Source organism: Lipophrys pholis (assembly GCF_963383615.2).
Source record: "Lipophrys pholis genome assembly, chromosome: 1".
NCBI classification, from domain to species: Eukaryota; Metazoa; Chordata; class Actinopteri; order Blenniiformes; family Blenniidae; genus Lipophrys; species Lipophrys pholis.
Genome location: NC_137635.1, coordinates 26,895,780 through 26,917,272, shown reverse-complemented (window position 1 = coordinate 26,917,272; position 21,493 = coordinate 26,895,780). Strand labels below are relative to the sequence as shown.

The 21,493-nt window shown below is 41.3% G+C and overlaps 1 protein-coding gene across 1 annotated transcript in view; it reads right to left on the bottom strand.

Annotated features, from left to right (window-relative positions):
• Positions 1 to 21,493, bottom strand: part of cacnb2b (calcium channel, voltage-dependent, beta 2b) — a gene marked incomplete at both ends in the record, with an annotated part of 57,601 nt that overhangs the window by 25,774 nt on the left and 10,334 nt on the right. The window contains one exon of the mRNA XM_080462660.1: positions 497 to 562. Within this exon, the coding sequence (XP_080318786.1) occupies positions 497 to 562 (66 nt within the window). The remainder of the gene's footprint in view (positions 1 to 496; positions 563 to 21,493) is intronic.

Genomic DNA, 21,493 nt, shown 5'->3' with positions numbered 1-21,493 from the left:
GTCGTCGTCCTGGGGACCGTTCTGGCCACGGCGCTGGGAGCTCAGCACTGTAGTTCAGTGACCATGGTGTGGGCTCCTGACCGGGTGGGTCGGGGCGGTCTGCTGTGGCGGGGACCCCCATAGCTGTAGGATGTGGCTCCTCTCGATGTGGACTGCCCCCTAGGATGGTGTTTTCTCTCCGGGATCATCAGGGCCCGGCCATTTTCACATCAGTTTTTATAGTTTGTTACAGAAGTTGGTGTTGGTGGTGTTGGTGGTGTGTGAGTGAGTGAGTGAGTGAGTGAGTGAGTGAGTGAGTGAGTGAGTGAGTGAGTGAGTGAGTGAGTGAGTGAGTGAGTGAGTGAGTGAGTGAGTGTGTGTGTGTGTGTGTGTGTGTGCTCGTTCATGTAATTGCAATGCTAAAGTTGACCAGTGTAACTGTTGCGTGTGGAGCCTTTGGTTGCTGTGCTGCTCGAACACACAGAAAGTGATGTCGTGCTACAGAATGCGTGAGTACCTTGGCCTTCTCCAGCTGCACCTGAGCGTTTCTCTCCTCAACGATGTCCAAGTCCTGACGCTCTCCCTAGAGGAGGCAGATAAGTACTGCAATTACTTCAGTCAGTGAAAGCGGAAGGAACAGTCAGTATACTCCATCTAATTTAAAAACACATCAGAAACTTACTTATCAGGATTCAGCTTGACCACTTGGCAATTAGTGACATGAATGTGCAGAACAGAACAACGGGCATGTATTTTCCCCCAAACTACTGGATTATAGGACATGTTCCAAACTATAGGAAGGACTGGCGCTCAACTGCCCTCAGTGTCACCACCATTGTTTCTTTATGTTTAATTTGAGGCGTGAGGAAGTCGGGGATCACATTTTTCCAGCCAGACACTCTCCACTGTGGATGAGTGTTGTGTTTTCAACATTGAACGCCAATCCTCCTGTGTTATTATATTATTTTACCCATTTTGTTTTAATGTATTCAGCGTTCACCTTTCAGTTTATAGAGGCTTAGAAATTGTTGTCTTGCACATTTATAGATAGGCTTCAGTCAGAATGTCAATCACTGTCCTCCTCCGGTATTTTCAATCTTATCTTTTAATTCACAGTAATCCCTAATCTGTACGTACTGTATCTGAGGAAGTCTGTAATTTTAAATTCCTTCTTTAATTCTTCAAAGTTTTCATATGTTTTGCCTTGGATAAGTGTGCACAGTGCAGTGAAGCCTTTGTCGGACCATAGTTGAATCCATCATCATTAGTTCCCGGTTCAAAGTCAGGGTCCAGGGCAGATCAACAGTTTACTGGGGCTTTCCATATTATATTTTTTTAGTTTCCCCATTTTTCCACAGACACTCAATGTTTATTTGATAATTTCATTTTTTGCTTCCTTGATATAGTTTGGTCCCCCTTTCTCCCAATTTGTTTGGATTTTGTAGTTTTCTATGCTGCACTCTCTGTCTTTCCACCTTCCCTGGTATCGAGGGCAGCGCGCAAATACCAAGAATCTCACTTGCAGCATAGATATATTCTTTTAAATTGTTACCAAAAGTCCACCCTCATCTTCATTTGATTGGAGTTTTTTAAATCTGACCCCTGGTTTCTTGCCAGCCCAGATCCATCTCGATAGTAATTTCTCCCAGGACCTGAATTGCATTTGAGGGATCAGGTGTGGGTTGGATTGAAACAAAGACAGGAGTCTCTGTAGCATGTTCTTTTTAAGAACCTCAATCTGTGTCTCAAAGTTTAGGTGAAATTCAGACCATCTTTCTGAATGTTAACATTAAATTGGTTATAGTTTTGATTGAAGGTCTGAGTGTGTTTTTTGGCTATTACCATTCCTAAATATTTTATTGGTTTTGCATTTTATAGACTTAACACTATAATATTCAAAACCTTTTAAAACGGTAAACCTGTGCATCCTACCATTTGAGAAGTGTCCTACAGAGTTTGAGCTTTTCCAACATAAAGATATGAAAACTTTACAAGGTCTGACATACAGTGTTCAAGGCTGAAAATACAGAACAACACAGTATTCAGTTGATGATGGTCGTCATCAAGCAGCACAGCATTGAAATCATACATTTTCTGTGAACCCAACTCATTCATGGATTTATAAATAAATGTTTCAAATCAATCATGGAATCATGACACCAAAAGGATCCAGATATTCTGCCACTTTCTTTTTTCCCATTCATGATGGCGTGAGGTGAAGTGGCTGAATGACCTTATGTTCTTTTTCTAAACGCTCTCTTTACCACCCCATCGGTGGTGTGACCGAGGGGGTCGTTCATCTGCTCCTAAAATCAGCCCTCCCCAGGGGGGGAGCTTTGCTATTGGCACCTGAAAGGGAGGCTGTGGAAGAGTACACCCAAAAACGTCTGTCAACTGGCATCATTCGTCTGTCATCGCCGCCTGCATGGGCAGGATTCTTCTTTGTGGAAAAAAATACATTTGACCCCTTAAACATGCTAAAGGACTCACCAAATTTAGCACGCTCAAACACTGGATAACATTATAAGAAAGTGCAAAAAATAACCCGAGTGCCAAAATGTGCTCTCTGGCGCCACCTACAAATACTACAACGGCCACCAAAAACACTTAAACGGCGACCACGGCCCGTAGGAATATCGTAGCGAGATCAAACCAAAACTAAATTGTTTGTCTCATCCAGCCCTACAAATCACACGCTGGGACCCCGACCTAAATTCGACATGAAGTCCACAATTTGCCTTTCAAAATAGGATTTGATCATGAATATCTATCGACTTCAGAAACCTACTAAATGACAGAGGAGACTCTCCTCCTCAATAATCCAGAATATCATTTTCAGTCGTGGAGCGGTTTTGTTTTTATTAACCGTCAAAGTTTTGAACACCGTATCCCGCCTCCTCGCCCCAGTTTAAAGTTCCTCTGAGGGCGAGTATCGTATCGCCTTCAAAAAACTATGAAATGATAGAGGAGACTCTCCTGCTCAATAATTCTGTTCAACTTTTAGACTAATCCAGCGGGTTTTTTTAATTAGCCATCAAAGTTCCGAACGCCGGATGCCGCTGTCTCGTCCACGTGGGTTTCAACACATATTTCCTCTACTCAACATTGTTAAAGGTTGATTAAACTACACCAATACATAGGTACAGGTCTTGTGCTTTGAATGACGACATACTTTTGTCTTTATTTGAAACGGTTCTAGATTAACAAGCATTGGTTCGAGATGTCAGCATCCACAGGGATCAGTCTCTCACGGCTGCTGACTGCAGACGGAACACACACACACACACACACACACACACACACACACACACACACACACACACACACACACACACACACACACACACACACACACACACACACACACACACACACACACACACACACACACGGTCTTGTGTTGCAATACTGCCCTCTTGTGACGAGTTGGAAAACATGAAACTGTGACAGAGGGGAGAGGTGTGTTCAGTGAAGAATCTTTGTGTGTAGCTCTACAGAGTAGTTCTGTGTCTACAGCTCTATGTCTAAAGTTCCATGTGTTGTTGTTAGCTTTGGAAAATACTGCCTTGTACTGCCACCACCACCACCCTGCCAAGTGGGTGTTCCAGGGCACTTGGCATATTTAACTGTTAACACACCGTGATGAGGGGACAATGACAACCTACGTAAACATTCTGATTAAAGTTCTCTTTCACATGAAGCTATTAAAGGATCATTTTATGGCTAAAACTCCAAGCTTTCATTTACAGTAGTTTGTAGTTTGTTTAGTAGTTACTGATGAACCTAAGTCTGGCTTCATTATAAAGAAGTTCTGTGGGTAGAAAATATTAATGATGCGTCTCATAGTAGAGCGCCCCCTGCTGCCTCATGCAGACCTCAGCCTGCAGTCATAACGCCATACAAGACCTGGAAGTGAAGTTAGTTACAATCATGTTACATGATTGCCCCGGTACTACACTCTGGGTTCACTTCCATACCAGTAATGTAAGGTAACGATCCTGAAAATCCCCGCAGAGGATCAGACCTGAGCACACAGGGTGGAGGACCAGTTTGACGTCACGAGTACTTTAGTTTGACTTTCACATAACAGCAGAGGACAGAAGGCCTGAGGACCAGAACCCACCAAGAGGCTCCAGTCTGGTCCCACCCCGAGGCTTCACTGTGGTCACAGCTGCAGCTGAGTTAGATAACTTTGTCAATCATGTGTAAACAGAATAAACTTATGTTATATAGCTCAGCAACAATCTGGGATATAAAATGACACAGGTGCAGTGATGTGAAATGTAAATGTAAAGCAGAATATAGAATAGAGCAGAGTGGAGTTAGATGAGACATTTTTCTGATGTTGTCCTGAAGGTAAGGAAACATGACAAACTCAGACCTGCCAACCTTGTCCAAATATTTTGAGTCCCACTTGTGTTGTGCAGCTTTTTTTCTCAAACCTTTGCAACTCCATTGCTTCGCACGGAGTAATTTCTCCATTCATTGGCTGGAAATTGGTTATAAAAAAAACAATAAAACCTAGATTCTTGATTACAATACTTTTAATAAAGAAAATATAAACATTTTGCACTCATCAACAGAAAACCAAAAAATGTTATGTCCTCATCATGACAGCCTTTCAATGGAACACAGAAACACTTTCAAAACATGAAAATGCTGTTAACAAACCAAGGGAACTATAGTATTTACATTTTTTTTATTTAGTTGATCATGGCAGTGGTTGCAAAACTTGCTGCAAAAGATTTGTTGGCTCCATGTTTAAACTGTATAAATAATCACATTCCTCCTTAGGGAGGAGGCAGGGAGGTGGAGGGCGGGATGTTACGCTATCGTTTCGGTAGACTCGTTATTCTCCACTTTTCTACAGTGATTGGCTGAAACTGCTTCACTACGCTGCTGCATTGTGTTGTCAGACATGAGTACCGCACGTGCACATTCGCCACAGAACTCACATGTCCGCAGCTTTTTGCGGTTTCGAGGGACGAGTAGTACCAGCGTATTTAGATGTCAAATTGCGTACTTGCTACACAAAATGCGTACAGGTTGGCAGGTTTGCAAATAGAATGAAAACATATAGCATTATTTCACGATGTCTGAAATAATTCTCCCTCGTTTCTTTGTCAATAATTAATTCCGTCATACATTATTGCCTTAAATAGCAACATTTTCATTTCTTTTCAGAAATGTTTGTAGTGATTCCATCTGAGACTGGAGATCAGTCAGAGGCTGTTTTTATGATGATAAATTGATTTCTAAAATTTTCAAATCCTCCTCCTCACAAGCATTTCAAAAATGTTCATCATTTACAGGAATCAGATCCTTTATCTAAATGAAAAGTAATTCAGCATTTTGTTTAGAATACGAAGATACATACAGGTATCTAAAGAAATTCAAGATCTCCTTCGCTATACTTTTTGGTTCTAAGTATTCTTCCCCATTCATCAGGAGTGACATTTTTTTTTTTAGGCTGTGTTTTTAAAAATGTAATATGGAATATCAGGGCTGGACATTAAGGCTTGTCCGAACATCCAGGGCTAGTAAAAGCTTTGCTCGGGCAAGTGAATCGTCTGCCCACCTTGCCCGAACGGGCTAGTGGTTTTTAGGGATGGGGCCGATCCGATCGGGGATCGGGTTCCGATATAAACGTAATTCACGGATCAGAAATTTCCGCTCCAACCTGCGGAGATTTCTGATCCATGAAGCCTCGTCTGCTTCATGTTGCTGAAACGACTCCACAGTGTTTCCCTGCTGCTGCTCTGCTCGCTGGCTGCAAACTGTGGACTGGATTTCCTGAAGGGAGGCGGGTCTCAATGAGACCAGGAGGAATGAGTCAGGAAATCCATTCCACAGTTTGCAGCCAGCGAGCAGGCTGTCGATCTCACGCTCCATCTTCCCCCAACTCGTGAACAAGACCCCGAGATACTTGAACTCCTCCACTTGGGACAAGGGCTCTCCACCGAGCTGATTTGCTGTTTTCAACTATTCTAAGGTAATTGAAATGACTCTGTTAATGTGTAAATAAATTTTATATGTAAATTAACTCTCTAAATGTCTAAATGTTTCAGTACTATGTCAGAATCTGCATGGATACTCTCGTGGAAAGAATTGGAAATTGTAAAATTACTTTGTGAAATCCTATTAGGTTTGTCTCATTTTTAATTGGAGTCACATATAGTTCATTCAAAAAAAAATTACAGAAACATATTACAATGTATATATTGGTCGAATTCATACTTTACCCAAGCTTATAAATTTCCATTAAACTTCAGGCACGTAAAGATTTGTCTGGGCAAGTAAAAAGTTGAAAGCACTTTTTCTCCTTCTTCAATCCACTTGGCTCTGGACCTTATAAATACTCTCTGAGCGTTCTTCAGATAAAATCGACCTGGATGTACCTTCCAGTGTACTTGTGCTTCCTAGAACTGAACATGACCCATGAAGCCATGACGTAACTTTAGCCACTGACGTCATTCTGCCTTTTAAATATGTCGGCGCCCGTACGCCGCCATTATTTGATACTGCACTGGTGGGGCATCAAAATCACTCCAGATCTGAACAAAATAGTTGGTACTAACTACGACCCCCTAGTGGATCAAGAAACTTTAAATCGTTGGACAAACTTACCCATCTCCATGATAGGACGAATAAATGTCCTGAAGATGTCAATCTTACCCACATTCTTGTACTACTTCCAGACACGTCCCATGCCCTTAACACAATCCTTCTTTAATAAACTCAATAAAACATTCAGTCATTTTGTATGGAACAATAGGAAAGCAAGGCTTCGTTTTAAATCACTACACTTGCCCTATGAAAGAGGGGGTCTCCAACTCCCAAACCTTAGATGGTATTACATGGCGGCCCAATTAACATCAGCTTCACACTACTTTTGCACAAACCCACCCCCTACTGGGTGACTAGTGAACAACAATCTAGTCCAAATTTGGACATATATAACAGCTGAAATACTTCATCACATATCCAGCAATAATCCAGACACACCAAATGTCGTGATCACAAAGGGACACTAACACATTGTATGTGGGAGTGTAAAGATATATTACAATTTTGGAAGGATGTGCTTAAATGCTTATCAGAAATATTTGAAATGAAGATCCCCCTTTCTGCCAAACGTTGTATATTGGGCATATACCCAGAAAACTTTTTAAGAACAAGGAAGCAAAAGAAAGTAGTGGATTCTGGGCTGCTACAGGCCAGGAGAGCTAGAGCGTTAAACTGGAAGAGGATGGAGGCTCCTTCAACACAACAATGGATCAAAGAACCCTCAGAATGCATTGGACTAGAAAGACTAACTTAGATTGCAAAAGGAAAACAAAGAGACTTTGAGAGGTTATGGGAACCTCACATGACCATCATAACAAATTAGTTGTTTTTTTTAATTTGATTTTTTTTTGTTGTTGTTTCTTGTTTTTCCTCATTAATATTTCTGTATCCAAACCATTATGTTGTACTGTACAATGGTCTATTTAAAATTGTTTATTTATTTTCACGTGCAAACTTCACTAAGTGTGTGTGTGTGTGTGTGTGTGTGTGTGTGTGTGTGTGTGTGTGTGTGTGTGTGTGTGTGTGTGTGTGTGTGTGTGTGTGTGTGTGTGTGTGTGTGGATGTATGAATGTGCGTCTCATGTGTTGTTTTGCTCATGTCCTCTGGTACAGGCTGATGGAACCAGATTGTTGATTGTATTGTATTATTAAAAATCAATAAACATATAAAAAATAAATAAAAAATTGACTGATAGTCATTAGTGAGCTGAAACAGTTGTGCACAGCACACGGCAGTGCCGAAGTTCCATCCATCCATCCATCTTCTCCCTCTTATCCGTTTCCGGGTGGTGGTGGTGTCAGTCTGAGCACCGTCACCCAGATCACATTGACCCATTAAGAACCTTCCTGCAGGTGGAGAGCCCACAGGAAGGTGGCGCCCGGCGTGGGACATGAACCCTCTACCTTGAGAGTCTCATGCTCTACCTACTGAGCTGGCTAGGGACTACTTTATTTGTTTTATATTTTAATGCCACATTAAGAGGGAGCTCCGCTTGTTTATCGATCAATCAATGATTTCATATGTGTTGTGTTGTTTGTTGTAAGGTACACTTACTCTGATCCCTAAATACCCCTAAACACAAAATATTCAAAAACGTTTTGTGTACTATCGGTATGTATTTGTGCTGACCCGTTGCTTGGCTGTGTGTCAGTTTCCTTTAATATCCCATCACCTTGTACATGAAGCTAACAGCAGAAATGGGTGAATGTGCTCAGGAATATCTAATGACACTGGCCTCTGGCACAACTGCAGGACCAAACTCTGGACAAAAAGATAGCAGAGTGGGCAGCATTTGGACTCTTCCCTCCCTCCCTCCCGCCCTGCCTCCCTCCCTCCCTCCATTTCACGATTGTCTCTGAGTAAGGAGATTAACATAGCCTGCGTCAATGCAGGATTTGGAAACAGAGACAAATTCAAACTCCTCCCAGGAAGCTGCTGACTCCCTCACAGACATCACGTCCTCAAACAGGCTGGAACTCCTCTGAAGACTTCATTCACAAGCTAATGCGTTTTTGTAAAAGACACTGTCCACAGTTCATCCCCTCATAATGCTGTGGTTGAAACTGACAGAAGAGGATGTATGTCCATTTTGGTTTATTAGGAATGATTTAGCCGGCCATCTGTTATCTTCACTCACTGTTGTTGAACTGTCAATATGGTCACAGTGTCCTGTTGTACAAATTTAAATACAGTTATATAGTACATGTGGAAAAGCGCTAAAAAGGTTTGTCAACTTTGAAACATCCTGGATATGACACAGAGGTGGAGTTTGGGGGATTTTCCCACCTCCTACCAATTGGCCCCAGTCCTCCTCCTATGCCAACAGCCCCTCCCATTTGGATGCACAACATGAGACTCACATCCTTCCATGGGGGAAGGCCTCTCTCCTTGTTGCACAAATGTTGGCTCGCATTATTAAACATGAAAAATTGACACTGATTATGATCACGATTTTATTTTATTTTTTTGAACTGATTTTTATTGAAAATCTTCAATACAGGTCAAATACAACAAAAGAAAATCCAGTAGTAACAGACAAAATGTAGGCACATTATACATTACTCCTTATATCTTTAAAGTAGAGCCAGCATCACAGTGGGGGAAGAAAGTAGAAAAGAGACAGTTTATAAACATATACACGCGCATCTTCCTTCCTTTCTTTCTTTCAACATGAAATAGTATAAACAAATCAACCATTAGAAATGTATCTTTGTATTAAGGACCATTTATCCATGAATACATCAATTTTCATTTGCAGTCTTGCTGTTCTTTGCTCCATATGGTACACTTCTTTTAGTTTGTTCTTCCATTGAGTAATAGTGGGGGGCTGAGGTTTGAGCCAAGAGACCGTAATCATTTTCTTTGCAACTAAGAGTAGTATTTTGAGGATAAATTTAATATCATTTAATCTTATGTTGTTGGGAAAAATTCCCAATATTATTCAATTAGGTTCTAATGGGATTTCAATGCTGAGACAATTCTTAATTTCTCTGTGTATGTCTTTCTAATAGTTAGTTAATTTTGGACAGTCCCAAAACACATGGGTATGGTCTCCCACCAGACCACAGCCCCTCCAACACCAATCAGAGGTTCCACCAAACTTAGACGTGACAAAGGGGGTTCTAAAAAATCAAATTTTAGTTTTCCACTCAAATTCTCTCAGGCTTGGACTATTTGTTATTTTATGTCCCTCCCGCAATGTCCGTTCTCAGTCATCATCTTTAATTATTATGTTCATTTCTAGTTCCCATTTTCTCTTAATGTCCTGTGTATTCTCTGTATTTTCTTGTAGTAATTTGTAAGCATGAGATATGTATCTACTGTTAATTTTCCCCTTTATTACATGAATAAAAAATTGCTCTAAATTTGTGGGTGGAGTTTGTAACAGGGTTATGTAATTATGCTTAACAAAATAATTCCTTACTTGTAGATATTTATAAAAATCTTGGGCTGGCAGGTCATACTTCTGCTAGAGTTGCTGAAAAGACATTAAACTTCCTCTTTCAACCATTTGTTCCAGCATAATAAGACCCTTTCCAGCCCAATTTTTAAAGCCAGAGGAAGGTGGAAACTCTAAGTTATAATGAATTTGTATCAGCCTGCAAAGTGAACTCGGAAGATTTAGTGTCTTTCTGATATTTGACCATATGGATAGAGTGGTTTTGACCTATTCATTTGTAACTTTCTTCTTCTCTTTTGACCATGCATCTGGATTTATAAATGGAATCGTATCAAGAAACATTCCAGGACAGTCTCCCTGTTCCATTCCAAACCAGATTGAGTCTTCCTCTTGACACACCCATGTCAGCAGAGACCTAAGTTGAGCTGCGTAATAGTAATTTTTTAAGTTTGGTATATTCAATCCACCAATTTCTTTAGGGCACATGAGAGTTTTGAGTCTAATTCTTGGACGTTTATTTTGCCAAATAAATCTTGAGAGCCATTTATTGAGTGTTGTAAATGTAGACATTGGGATTTTAATAGGTAGTGACTGAAATAGAAAAAGAAGTCTTGGTAATATGTTCATTCGAATTGTTTCTATCCTCCCTACTAGTGAGAGGGGCAAAATTTCCCACCGTGTGAAGTCTTTTTTAATTTCATCTATCAATTTACTATAGTTAGCTGTAAATAATTGTGATGCTTTTGGAGTAATCATTATTCCAAGATATCTAAATCCTTGATTAGAGAGTCGAAAATGAACTTTATCTCTGGAATTTGTGGGCCATTGGCCTTTTAACATCATTGCTTCTGATTTTGACTGGTTTATTTGATAGCCCGAAAGATTGCCATAATCCTCTAAAGCGTTCATCAGTGGGGTCAATGATGTTGCAGGGTCGCTGATATATGTTAAAATATCGTCCGCGAAAAGTGAAATCTTATGTTCTTTATTATTCCCATCCTCAATGCCCCTAATATTTCTATTCATCCCGATTGATGCTGCAAGGGGTTCAATATTAATTGCAAATAAAAGTGGACTGAGGCAATCACCCTGGCGGACCCCTCTTTCTAAATAAAAGAAGTCCGAGCAGCATCCGTTTACTCTAACACGTGATTTGGGGTTTGTGTATATAATCTTTATCTATTCCACGAACTGTGGATGGAAACCCATAACTGATAAAGTTTTATATAAAAACTGCCAATTGACCATTACGAATGCCTTTTGTGCATCAAAGCTGATTAGCATTGCATTTTGCTTATTGTTTTTGGCTTGTGTTATGATATTTAAAGTTCTTCCTATGTTATTGGTAATGTGCCGGCTTGGGATAAAACCCGTTTGATCTGGGTGAATAAGTTTCTTTATATGTTTTTGTATCCTTTTAGCTAAGATGCCAGACAGTAATTTTATATCATTGCATAATAGGCTAATTGGTCTGTATCCTTTCCTTCTTTATGAATGACTGAAATTATGGCCTCAGGCCATGAATCAGGTATGTTACCATTCTTAAGTGTGTAGTTAAAAACCTTAGTCAGTAATGGCAATAAAACATCAATAAAACATTTATAAAATTCTCCAGGAAGCCCATCAGTTCCTGGAGACTTGTTGTTTTTTAGCTTTTTAACTGCTTCTCGTATTTCACCCTGTGTAATCTCTGAGATCATGCTTGATGCTTCTCCTGCAGATAATAAAGGAAGATTTAGATTTGTAAGAAAGGCATCACACTTCTCCCCCAATTTGTCATTCATTGGATTTGGTTCCTCATATAGCTTTTTATAGAAGTTTGCAAATGCATTAGCTATTTCCTTTGGTCTGTATACCTTTTTATTAAGAATTGGATCTACTATATCATGTACTACTCTATCAGCTTGTATTTTGCGAAGTTGGAAACTCAACAGGCGACCAGCTCTGTTTCCCATTTCATAATATTTTTGTCTCGTAAATCTCAGAGCCCCTCCTGCTCTATATGTGAGAGTTTTATCTAATTCTTTTCTAGCTTCTTTTAGTTTTATTAGTATATTATTTGATCCTGAATTTTTATGTTCAATTTCTAAGAGCTTTATTTTATTTTCAGTCTTGATTTGTTCCTCTAAGCGCTGTGTCTTTAATCTAGAAGATATTTGAATCATTTTTCCTCTTATCACAGCTTTAGCTCCACTCCACAAGATAGGTGGATCAACTTCTCCATTATCATTTATCTCCAAATAATCAATCAAGGTTTGTTTCAGCTCTTGAACTACTTCTGTATTGGTGAACAATGAAACATTTGCCCTCCAATATTTAAAGACGTTCTCCTTCTTCAAATCAAGGTGTAAAATCACAGGTGCATGGTCACTCAGTGTTATTGTTTCTATTTGGCAGTCGGTTACTTTGAACATATGTTGCTGAGAGACACAAAAGAAGTCTATTCTTGAATAGCTATTATGGACATTAGAGAAGTATTTTTTTTCTTTTTATGGGATGATTTAAGCCATGGACATTATATGTAACAACAGTCAACTTTCCCATTAAAGATTCACAGATTAATAAAGGAGTACCTCATTACTTTCTCATACACATTACCAATATCAGAGGGTATGTACCTACAAATAAACAGTTGTATTTTCAGTGGATTTTTCAGAACAGTATTGACCTGGAAAAGAACCGTAATTAGGAACATGAACAGACTCCCAACTTTCACGCGAACAAACCAGTCCTCCTTAAAAGCGATTACAGTGGAGACGGAGGTGCGTGACGAAATCCCTCCGGGTTTAACACACAGTGTCGTAGCAACTGTCCTGCAGCGAAAGGCTGCACTCCCAGTCGCTCTCATAAATCCAAATAAAGAAATCCAAAAAAAATAAAAAATAAAGAGAGTCATCTTACCTCCCCTTTGGAGGGGGACAGTCCCATGTCATAGTGGTAACGTCTGTGTTGGCTAGCCTTGTTAGTAAACTTTAGTTGTTTAAACAATGTGCACATTCCTGCTGTCGGAGTTCACTTTTCAGTCTTTTATTATTCGTCATCTCGTACAAACTTTTGCAGATCGGTGACTTCCAGCGCTGCGTCTCCGGTGGCTCCTCTGGATGCAGTGGCCCAGGCGTTGTGCAAAAGCTTGTCTCGGATGTTCTCCCGTTCATCCACCTTAACATGTATTCCGAGCTCGTTGAGTGCCGGCGCTGCCGGCGGCCTCTGTTAGTGTAGCAAACGTCTTCGGTCCATGGTCGTAGTAGAGTTTCAGCTGGGCAGGGAATGGCGACACCGCCTTTATCTTCTTCTCTTTCAGCTGTTTAATCACATCCCGTACTTGTTTACGTTTCTTCTGCACCTCCGCGGTGTAGTCCTGGTCGAAGTACACTCTCTGGTTCTGGTGCATAACCTCGCGACTTTTCCACGCCGCTCGAAGCATCTGTTCCTTCACCTGATAGTCCAGAAACTTGACAATAATGGATCTGGGGGGTGCAGACTCTTTTGGTTTAGTCGTCAGGGAGCGGTGTGCCCTCTCAATGCCCAGCTCCATGTCCGCGGGCAGCTTCAGTGAAGTACGTAGCATTCCGGTTATGAAAGGAATCATGTCGTTTTTTTCTTCTCCTTCTTTTATTCCATATATGCGCAGATTGTTTCGCCTTGCCCTCGACTCAAGCTCCTCACATTTAGCAGACAGTTTGGCATCCCGGTACAGCAGATGGCGAATGGCTCTCTCATGGCGTTGTAGCGTATCCTCGTTGTCGCTCACCCTCTGCTGCACGTCGGTCATTTGCTTTTCAAGCTGGTCCGTGCGGTCAATCACATCTTTCAGTGTTGTCTCCACTCTTGTCAGAGCAGCCTTTGTGTCTTTAGAGGCATCCAAGTGTTCTTTTCTGAAGTTTCGCAACTCCTGAAGTATAGGCGCCATGTTGTCTTCAGACTCGCTCATGTCCACGGCGTCCTCGTCTGCGGGATCGTGTTTGCTGTCTTTTTTACCGCTCTTATTTTTGTTTTCAGTTTGTCGTCGAGTTGTAGACATCTTTGGTAGTGTCTCACGTCGATTATAACAGGAAGCGCGTGCTATGTTGGCTAGTTTTTGGGTCTTTCCCCGGAGCAAAGGTTTCAAGCTGTTTCTTCGGTCATGACGTCACCGCTGATTCGATGATCACGATTTTAAAGGATAAAGGTTCAGTCCTCAGGATGGACCCTGTACTTCCAGGATTAGGGCTGTTTTAATTGTTTTCTCATTATGACACCTCAGTTTCAAATGTCCTTCAAATGGATCCATCTGAAGAACATTTGAATCTGAGGTGTCATAAAGAGAAAACAATTAAAACATCCCTAATCCCAGAAGTACAGGATCCATCCTGAGTCCTCCCTAAACTTTCCACTATCAACATCCTACTGCCCCACTTCCTGTCTAAAGCAAAGTAGGTACATCCCTGTAATGCCCCAGTAAGAACTACTAAGAGGCTTTAAGTATTCTCAGCAACAAGCAGCTCTAGAGAGGTTTCCTCTGACCAAGTTCCAGCATCTGATTCAGTGCCAGACTTTACCACCTCAGTTAAAACTAGAACGGGCCATCTGTAGAATCGAGTCAGCATGGCTAGCATGTTAGCCATTAGCTCACGTTGATGCTAACCAGCCTGTCAGATAGCAACATCACTGTGCGAAACACTGAGCGGGGACACACAGGTAAACCACTACCCGAGTCAATGCGGGTCACCACTGTTTCTGGATACTTGCTGGACCAAGAAATTAGCTGTGAGCTCCAGAGCGGAGTTAGCAGTTTGTTAGCAGCTTCCTTGCTGCAGCCCTGACTGACGGTGCACCACAGAGCTCCAGTGTGTCCACACCAGACTAAATATCTTAGCTCTCCGGGAGCTGTCCCATCCCAAAATTGAATGGACTGGTCCTTCAATGATGACAAATCACCCCTGAAGATTTCATGCAATTAGGGTTAGTATTTTGTGCAAAAAGTTTGTAAAATACATACAACATACCAGTTAATACACTTGGAAAAAAACATAACCTTCACCCCAACGCTTGTTGGCAAAGGTAATAATGGGAAACTTTACCACAGTTCAGAAGCTATTCAAAGGTAAACAAAATGTTCCACGTTTAAAATCATTTCAAAAAAGCATGGATCAACAGAAGAATGAAAGGAAACCATGTTAATAAGGTAAAGGGTCCACGTGTGTAGAGACATTTTGACATCACAAGATGGTGTAATGATGGATTTTATCAGATCGAGATGTTGAAGTCATTCCTGTCCAACCAAGCAATACAAACAGATTTGATCTTAAATGGGTCAGACCACTAAAAGCATAGCATAATCTCTTTTAGAGACACATTTTGCATAACTTCAATTGTCTTCTTGTTTTAGATATTTTTCTGATTTAAATCTATCACATTTAAATATATATTTTTAATCTGCCTTCCATTCATCTTCTTTTCCACTCAGTCTTCATTGGGTCGTGGTGGCAGTAGAGTGCAGAGAAGCCCACATGTCTGTCCCCAAGTTGCTCCCAGACCAGACCAGACCAGAGATCTAATCCCTCCTGTGAGTTCTGGACCGACCTCAGGCCTCACCTTTTTATTCCTTAATTTAAATAATTAATATAATATCACTTAATTGGGCCTCTTAAGACAAAATACAATTAACTGTAATCATGTGTCATTCTGTTGAATTTAGCATGTTTTTTTCACAAACTCATAATTGGGCTTTGATTGTGATTCCACTTCATCACCGAATTAGCGAGAGGCTGCAGGTGGGGAATCCAATATGGCGACGTTACAGGCGCTGCCATACACATTCGTGGTCACCGCCATACTTGAAATAGTGCAAAGCGGAAGGCTAGTCTACGGAAATGACGCAAGGTGGAACCCACTCACCGGAAATGACGCAAGGTGGAACCCACTCACCGGAAATGACACAAGGCGGAAGTCATTCACCGAAAACGGCGCGAGACTCAACACAGTTCAACGCACATTTATCGTTTCATTTTATACGTCTTTCGTATCTCAGCAGAGTCGAGGATTGTCTTCTGTTAAGGTAAAGAATTGCCTTATTGTCTATATAGAAACTATGAGCCTGCACTAACAAGAAGCAGTAGTTATATCAGTATTACTGTGAGCAGGAGTAGTCATGTGATTATGACCGGCACACACTACAGGACAGTCGGGCTGACTTTTGTCCTGATTTCTCCTCCCGAGCATCAGGAGCACAGGCCCGATTGTCGGATGTCTACTAAAAAAAATCGTGTCTGATTTTCCTGTGGTGTGAGGAGTATTAAGAGTGATTTTGTCGGGTCTGATCTGCTCAGAAGGTCTCGGAAGGAGAGATCGTAGATAATGAAAATGTTCAATATTTGCAACGAGGAATCTTGCAGTGTGTTCTGCTCCCAGAGGAGCCGAGCAGCACAGTGTGTCATGTCTTGTGAACCGATATAAAAGCCAACCAGGCTAAAAGCAACACTGCTGCTGCAGCCAAAGCCACAAAGTTCCCGACTTGTTATTGCCTGACTTCATGAGATTATATGATATTAATTCATTGGACAATATAAGCGGACCTGCACGGCACAGTGATCACTCAGTTTCACTTTATTATTCCTCACTGCTCTTCTTTAACTTTTTATTTTCCATCAGTTTGTTTTGAGGCTGTTTCCCCCGTGTGAATACATTTTGTGTTGGAATATTAATTCCTCACCGTGACGGCAGAGGAAATTCATGTTTCTGCAAATATATTAGGCATGACCATTATTATTAACCGCATTATTACAGATGAACCGTCATGGAGGTTAACAGACTTGGAGTCCAGAACAAGAACAAAATCCCCCTTCAAAGCCTCAGTGAACAGGATTTGTTATGATGTCAAAACGCTTGCTCAAGAATCTGTCTCCGCTCTGCTGCACAGGAATACTCCATAACAATCTGTGCACCAATCAGGATGTTGTAAAACTCAGCAAGTCATTTTCCAAAAGATCTGACTGGTCAGTAGACGGTGCCTTCATTCTCTGCTCCGGAGTTAAACATCAGAGTACCGGGGTGAGTTCTCCCGGGAAGAAGTGAACCTGCTTCGCAGTTCAGAAATCCCAGGGTTAATCCTGAAGTTACCTCGATAAAAGAACATCCTGAGTCCGAACATAGGCCCCAGGTTGATTTGTGGCAACATGTTTGTTTACATCTACATAATGTGTTTTACACTGAAGTCACGTCTGACTACATAGACCTACATATATAGTTTTATAGAAGTCTATGGTGCAGAGCCTGATACTCTGCTGAAGAATCGGTTGGTGTATGGTGAGTGCCGTAGTTCACAACACACACTATCAGAGCAGAAGAGGAAGATCTTGTGCAATCTCTCTTTTGTGATCATCAAGTGTGTGGTCTGTAAATCCTGTAGAAATCCTGTAGTGTGTGCCAGGCTTTAGGAGCAATGACTGAACCTATGCTCTACGTTTAGGGTGCTCTTTCTATCCTGGTTCCATGTGTTGGTTTATTAAGTGTCATTTCTTGCCTTGTGAAAACTTTCTCCAGTAACTTTTGGTGTGTTCAGAGACTTATGTGCCGACATTGACGTGACCTGAGCAGCTGACCATGTGGTGAGAATGTCTTTGTTTAATAAATCCTTATGTAAATTCGTAACTCTCTCAGATCTGTTGTTTCCACAGTCAGCCACAGATGTGGAACATGCAGAATCTAGAGAATTTAGATCGAAAATTTAATCTAACAATTTAATTTAATCTAACAATACTGTTACTCGATTCTGATTTTTTTCACATGAGACCCAGGCCTCGATCGTATGTGGCACCAATACGGATATTTTTCTACGTGCGACTGCTTCGTGATTGACGTGTGACTGGCGTCACTAATAAGCGTCGGAGGAAGTCAAAATGTTAAAAGCTGCACTCTCTTTTTACCTTATTCTCCTTCTTCTTTCCCTCCTCATATTGTCCAGATTTTGTCGGCTTGTATTTAATAACTACTTGAAAATGGATCTACACGCGCTGACCAGCGTTGCCAGATATGACGGTATCCTCCAATTGGGGACCGAAACCTTCTAACTTTGTTTATTTCATGCATTTGTGTGTTTATGGCGTGTTCATTATTACACATATAATAATTTTATGGTTTTAACATGATTACTACACAGGCTGAGATTTGGGCTGGTTTGTATTGAGGTATTGAGATATTTGGGTTATACGTTGTTTTGGGCTGCCCGTGTGTGTTTCACCTCACATTTTCAATGATCCTATCAGGCTCTTCCTCTGCTCAGCACTCATGTGCAGCACCTGTGGTCTCCCTGCCTTCCCTGTGTATTTAAACCCCTCTCCCACCATTGTCTGGTTTGGCTCGTCTTGTCGCTATCTTTTCCTTGTGTTCCCTGGACATTTTGTACAATAAACAGTTTTTTATGGAAACTTCTGCACTTGGATCCATCCTCACATGTCCTGACACTAAGAATATAAGTTAAGAGAAGTATAAAAAGTCGAATGAGGTAAACACGACAGTGAAATCAACAGTAAAGTGAACAGAAAGTTATAACAAATATAAATGATGATTCGCATTGTTGTTTTTTTTCAGAGACAGTTTCTATTGGATCATCAGTGCAAACAGAACAATCCAGAACATCTTCCAGAGACATCGAGTGCCACATGGCTGAGCAGAGAGCAGGACGGGTAGTAGTGGTAGACACGTCCACTCACACCTGGTCAGTGAGACTAGCTGTCAACAGGTAACAGGAACACCTGGTCAGTGAAACTAGTTGTCAACAGGTAACAGGAACACCTGGTCAGTGAGACTAGTTGGTAACAGGGACACCTGGTTAGTGAGACTAGTTGTCAACAGGTAACAGGAACACCTGGTTAGTGACACCAGCTCCTTCCTCCCACAAAGCTTGACCCTCTGGTCTCCTTCCTTCGGACTCTTCAGCCTCGTCACTCAGGCCTCCAGCATGGACCCAGACTCTGCTCAGCCTTGATGGCTTTGAGTTTGAACCAACAACCTGTAACACCTGAACCATCACTCCTCCTCCTACATAACCTCTGATATGAAGATCTCACCTGGTTCTTCAGCCTCTGCCAGGTGATATGATGGTCGAGTATTGCTTTGTCTCCAGCCATTGGTTCATAATGTTTTTGTATGTAAGCAACTATAAGATTGTTCTTCTCTCCTTTTCCTCCATTCATATTCATATTTTTTGTCTCTATCAACTGATTCTGCACCTTGTCTCCAGTTGGCCGATTTCTATTGTTAAATCACAGGAACAATAATTCCCAGACAGTTTTGACTTTAATCAAAGTGTAACTTTGCTGCTGCATCTTTTCAGTGGTTTAACAACAGATTTTGATCTGCAGGATGATTGAGGTATAGAAGGGGGGAGATCCTGACTGGATTCTCCAGAGAGCAGATCAAGGTGAGTGAAACAAACTGTGCTGTTAGTGGTTCTATTCTCTAGAGCTGCTATATCTTCTCTCTTTGCTCTTTGTCTTCAGATCTTACATGATGATCTCATGGAGTGGAGGGTCTGTTCAGACAGAATAAACCTCTGGAAGAGACAGTCGCCATCACCTGTTCTCAAGCAGCAGCTCAAACTGAGGAAGCTGATTTCAGTGAGCAGCAGGTAAGAAAACATCTCATCAGTCAGTGTGACAGTCTTTACACGACAAAAGCTGGATTTGTTGATGGGTTGGTTAACCTATCAATATGCATCATGTCACCGTTTTCCAGATCGACATCCTGATGGCTGAAGGATCAAGGCTGGAGGTCAGAGGTCATCATGACCAGAGGGAGAACGTTCTCACACGCTGCCACAGGCTAACCCACCATACATCCTTGCTTTTACATCGAATTTTGCTTGTAAATAAAATAAAATACTCTGACATGATTTATGGGTGTTTTTCTTCTTTTAAAGTTGTCATGGATATTTACTCCCTTATAACATGACAAAAAGGTGCAGTGATGTGAAATGTACATATAGAATGTAATATATATATATATATATATTAGGGATGTTCATATCGGATCGGGGCCGATATTGGTGATTTGTGAGTGATCGGGAATCAGCAAATCCAGCCGATCACCCCGCCGATCTAAAAGAAATAAAACAAAACTTTTTGTCGTAAAGCGAGCCCTGTTTGCGATCTGCCGTAAACTGAGGTTAGCAGCCTAACACCATTGAGAGGATAAAATGTCAGCAGTCTGGAGGTATTTTAAGGTTGACAACCAAACCAGTCCAGCGGCCAGTTGTACTATTTGCTTCACCACAGTCCCGAGAGGTGGAGCACCAGAGCTTCGTTTAACACAATTTGATAAGACATCTAGTAAAAGTAAACATAAAAGTAAACATGCGGCGGAGTACGCTCAGCACAGACCGTCATCCGAGGAAAAAAAGATGATGTAATCGCCCCCCTCTTCCCCCCACCGCGGTCCACAACGTCCCCTAATAACCACAACAATCACGGACTACAAGCTCTGGTCGAGCTGCAGAAGCTAGAACCAGTCAGAGCGGGGCCATAGACCTATAAAACTAGAGTTATATATAGTGTTTATGTTTATGTGCAGAAGTCTACTTCTAAATTTCTATGTGGTCTGTCTTATTCTGCGTTTTTGTTGTGTTTGGTGAGTCACAGCGCCCCTAAAGGCAACTGGGAATTGGGTTCTTCTGATTGGTTTTACTGAATACTGTTTATGTTGTAGTTTTTATAGTTTATATGTTAGTCAAACTGATTCACTGGGTTTCATTTTTTTTCTTTTGCAACTAAATATAGGTGAAGTTGTTTAAGTTAACATAAATAAGAGATACAAGACTGAAGAGTGCAATTGTTTTTTTTTTTTTGTTCTGACTGAATAAAGTTTAAATAAGTTCTTAAGTCATTCTGAGAAGAATTTTGATTCAATAAGTGAGTTTTACAACAATTTCTAGCTAAACAAAGCTTCTGCCAATAGTGCTTTTAGCTTCAGACATCTTAGTTGCTCCAAAAATACACTATTGAGTATATTTGCAACAGCAATGTAAGTATCGGATCGGGAAAGTATCGGTATCGGCCGATACTCAATTCTGAAAAATTGGATCGTATCGGGGGCAAAAAAGTGTGATCGGGACATCCCTAATATATATATATATATGATAACCTGCCAAAATCTACACCTTACCAGCAGTGATGTGCTGTAACACTGCAGAGAATGACAGTAGTCCCGGAGGTTTATCATTTCTTAGGCCCCGTTTACACAACTGGCAATTGACCATGTCGCCGTCGGGTTCCTCCACAGAGACGCGGAGTCAGATCTTCCAGAATCCATTCTTTTATTCAAGTTTAACCAAATTGCACACCACTGCACACAGGCTTTTCAGCCTGTGTCCCTCCTGTCACCGCGAGTGTCTGGGCGGCTCCTCCTTTATGGGCAGAGAGGTGAGGCAGCACACCTGATTCTCATCAGGGGTTTAATCACCTCTCAGCCACAACAATAACCGCGGGTCGTACCACTACGGGTCGTACCACTACGGGGCCGCCATGTTTGTTTACAACTGGATGAGCAGGAGGGAGGAGGGGGAGATGTGCA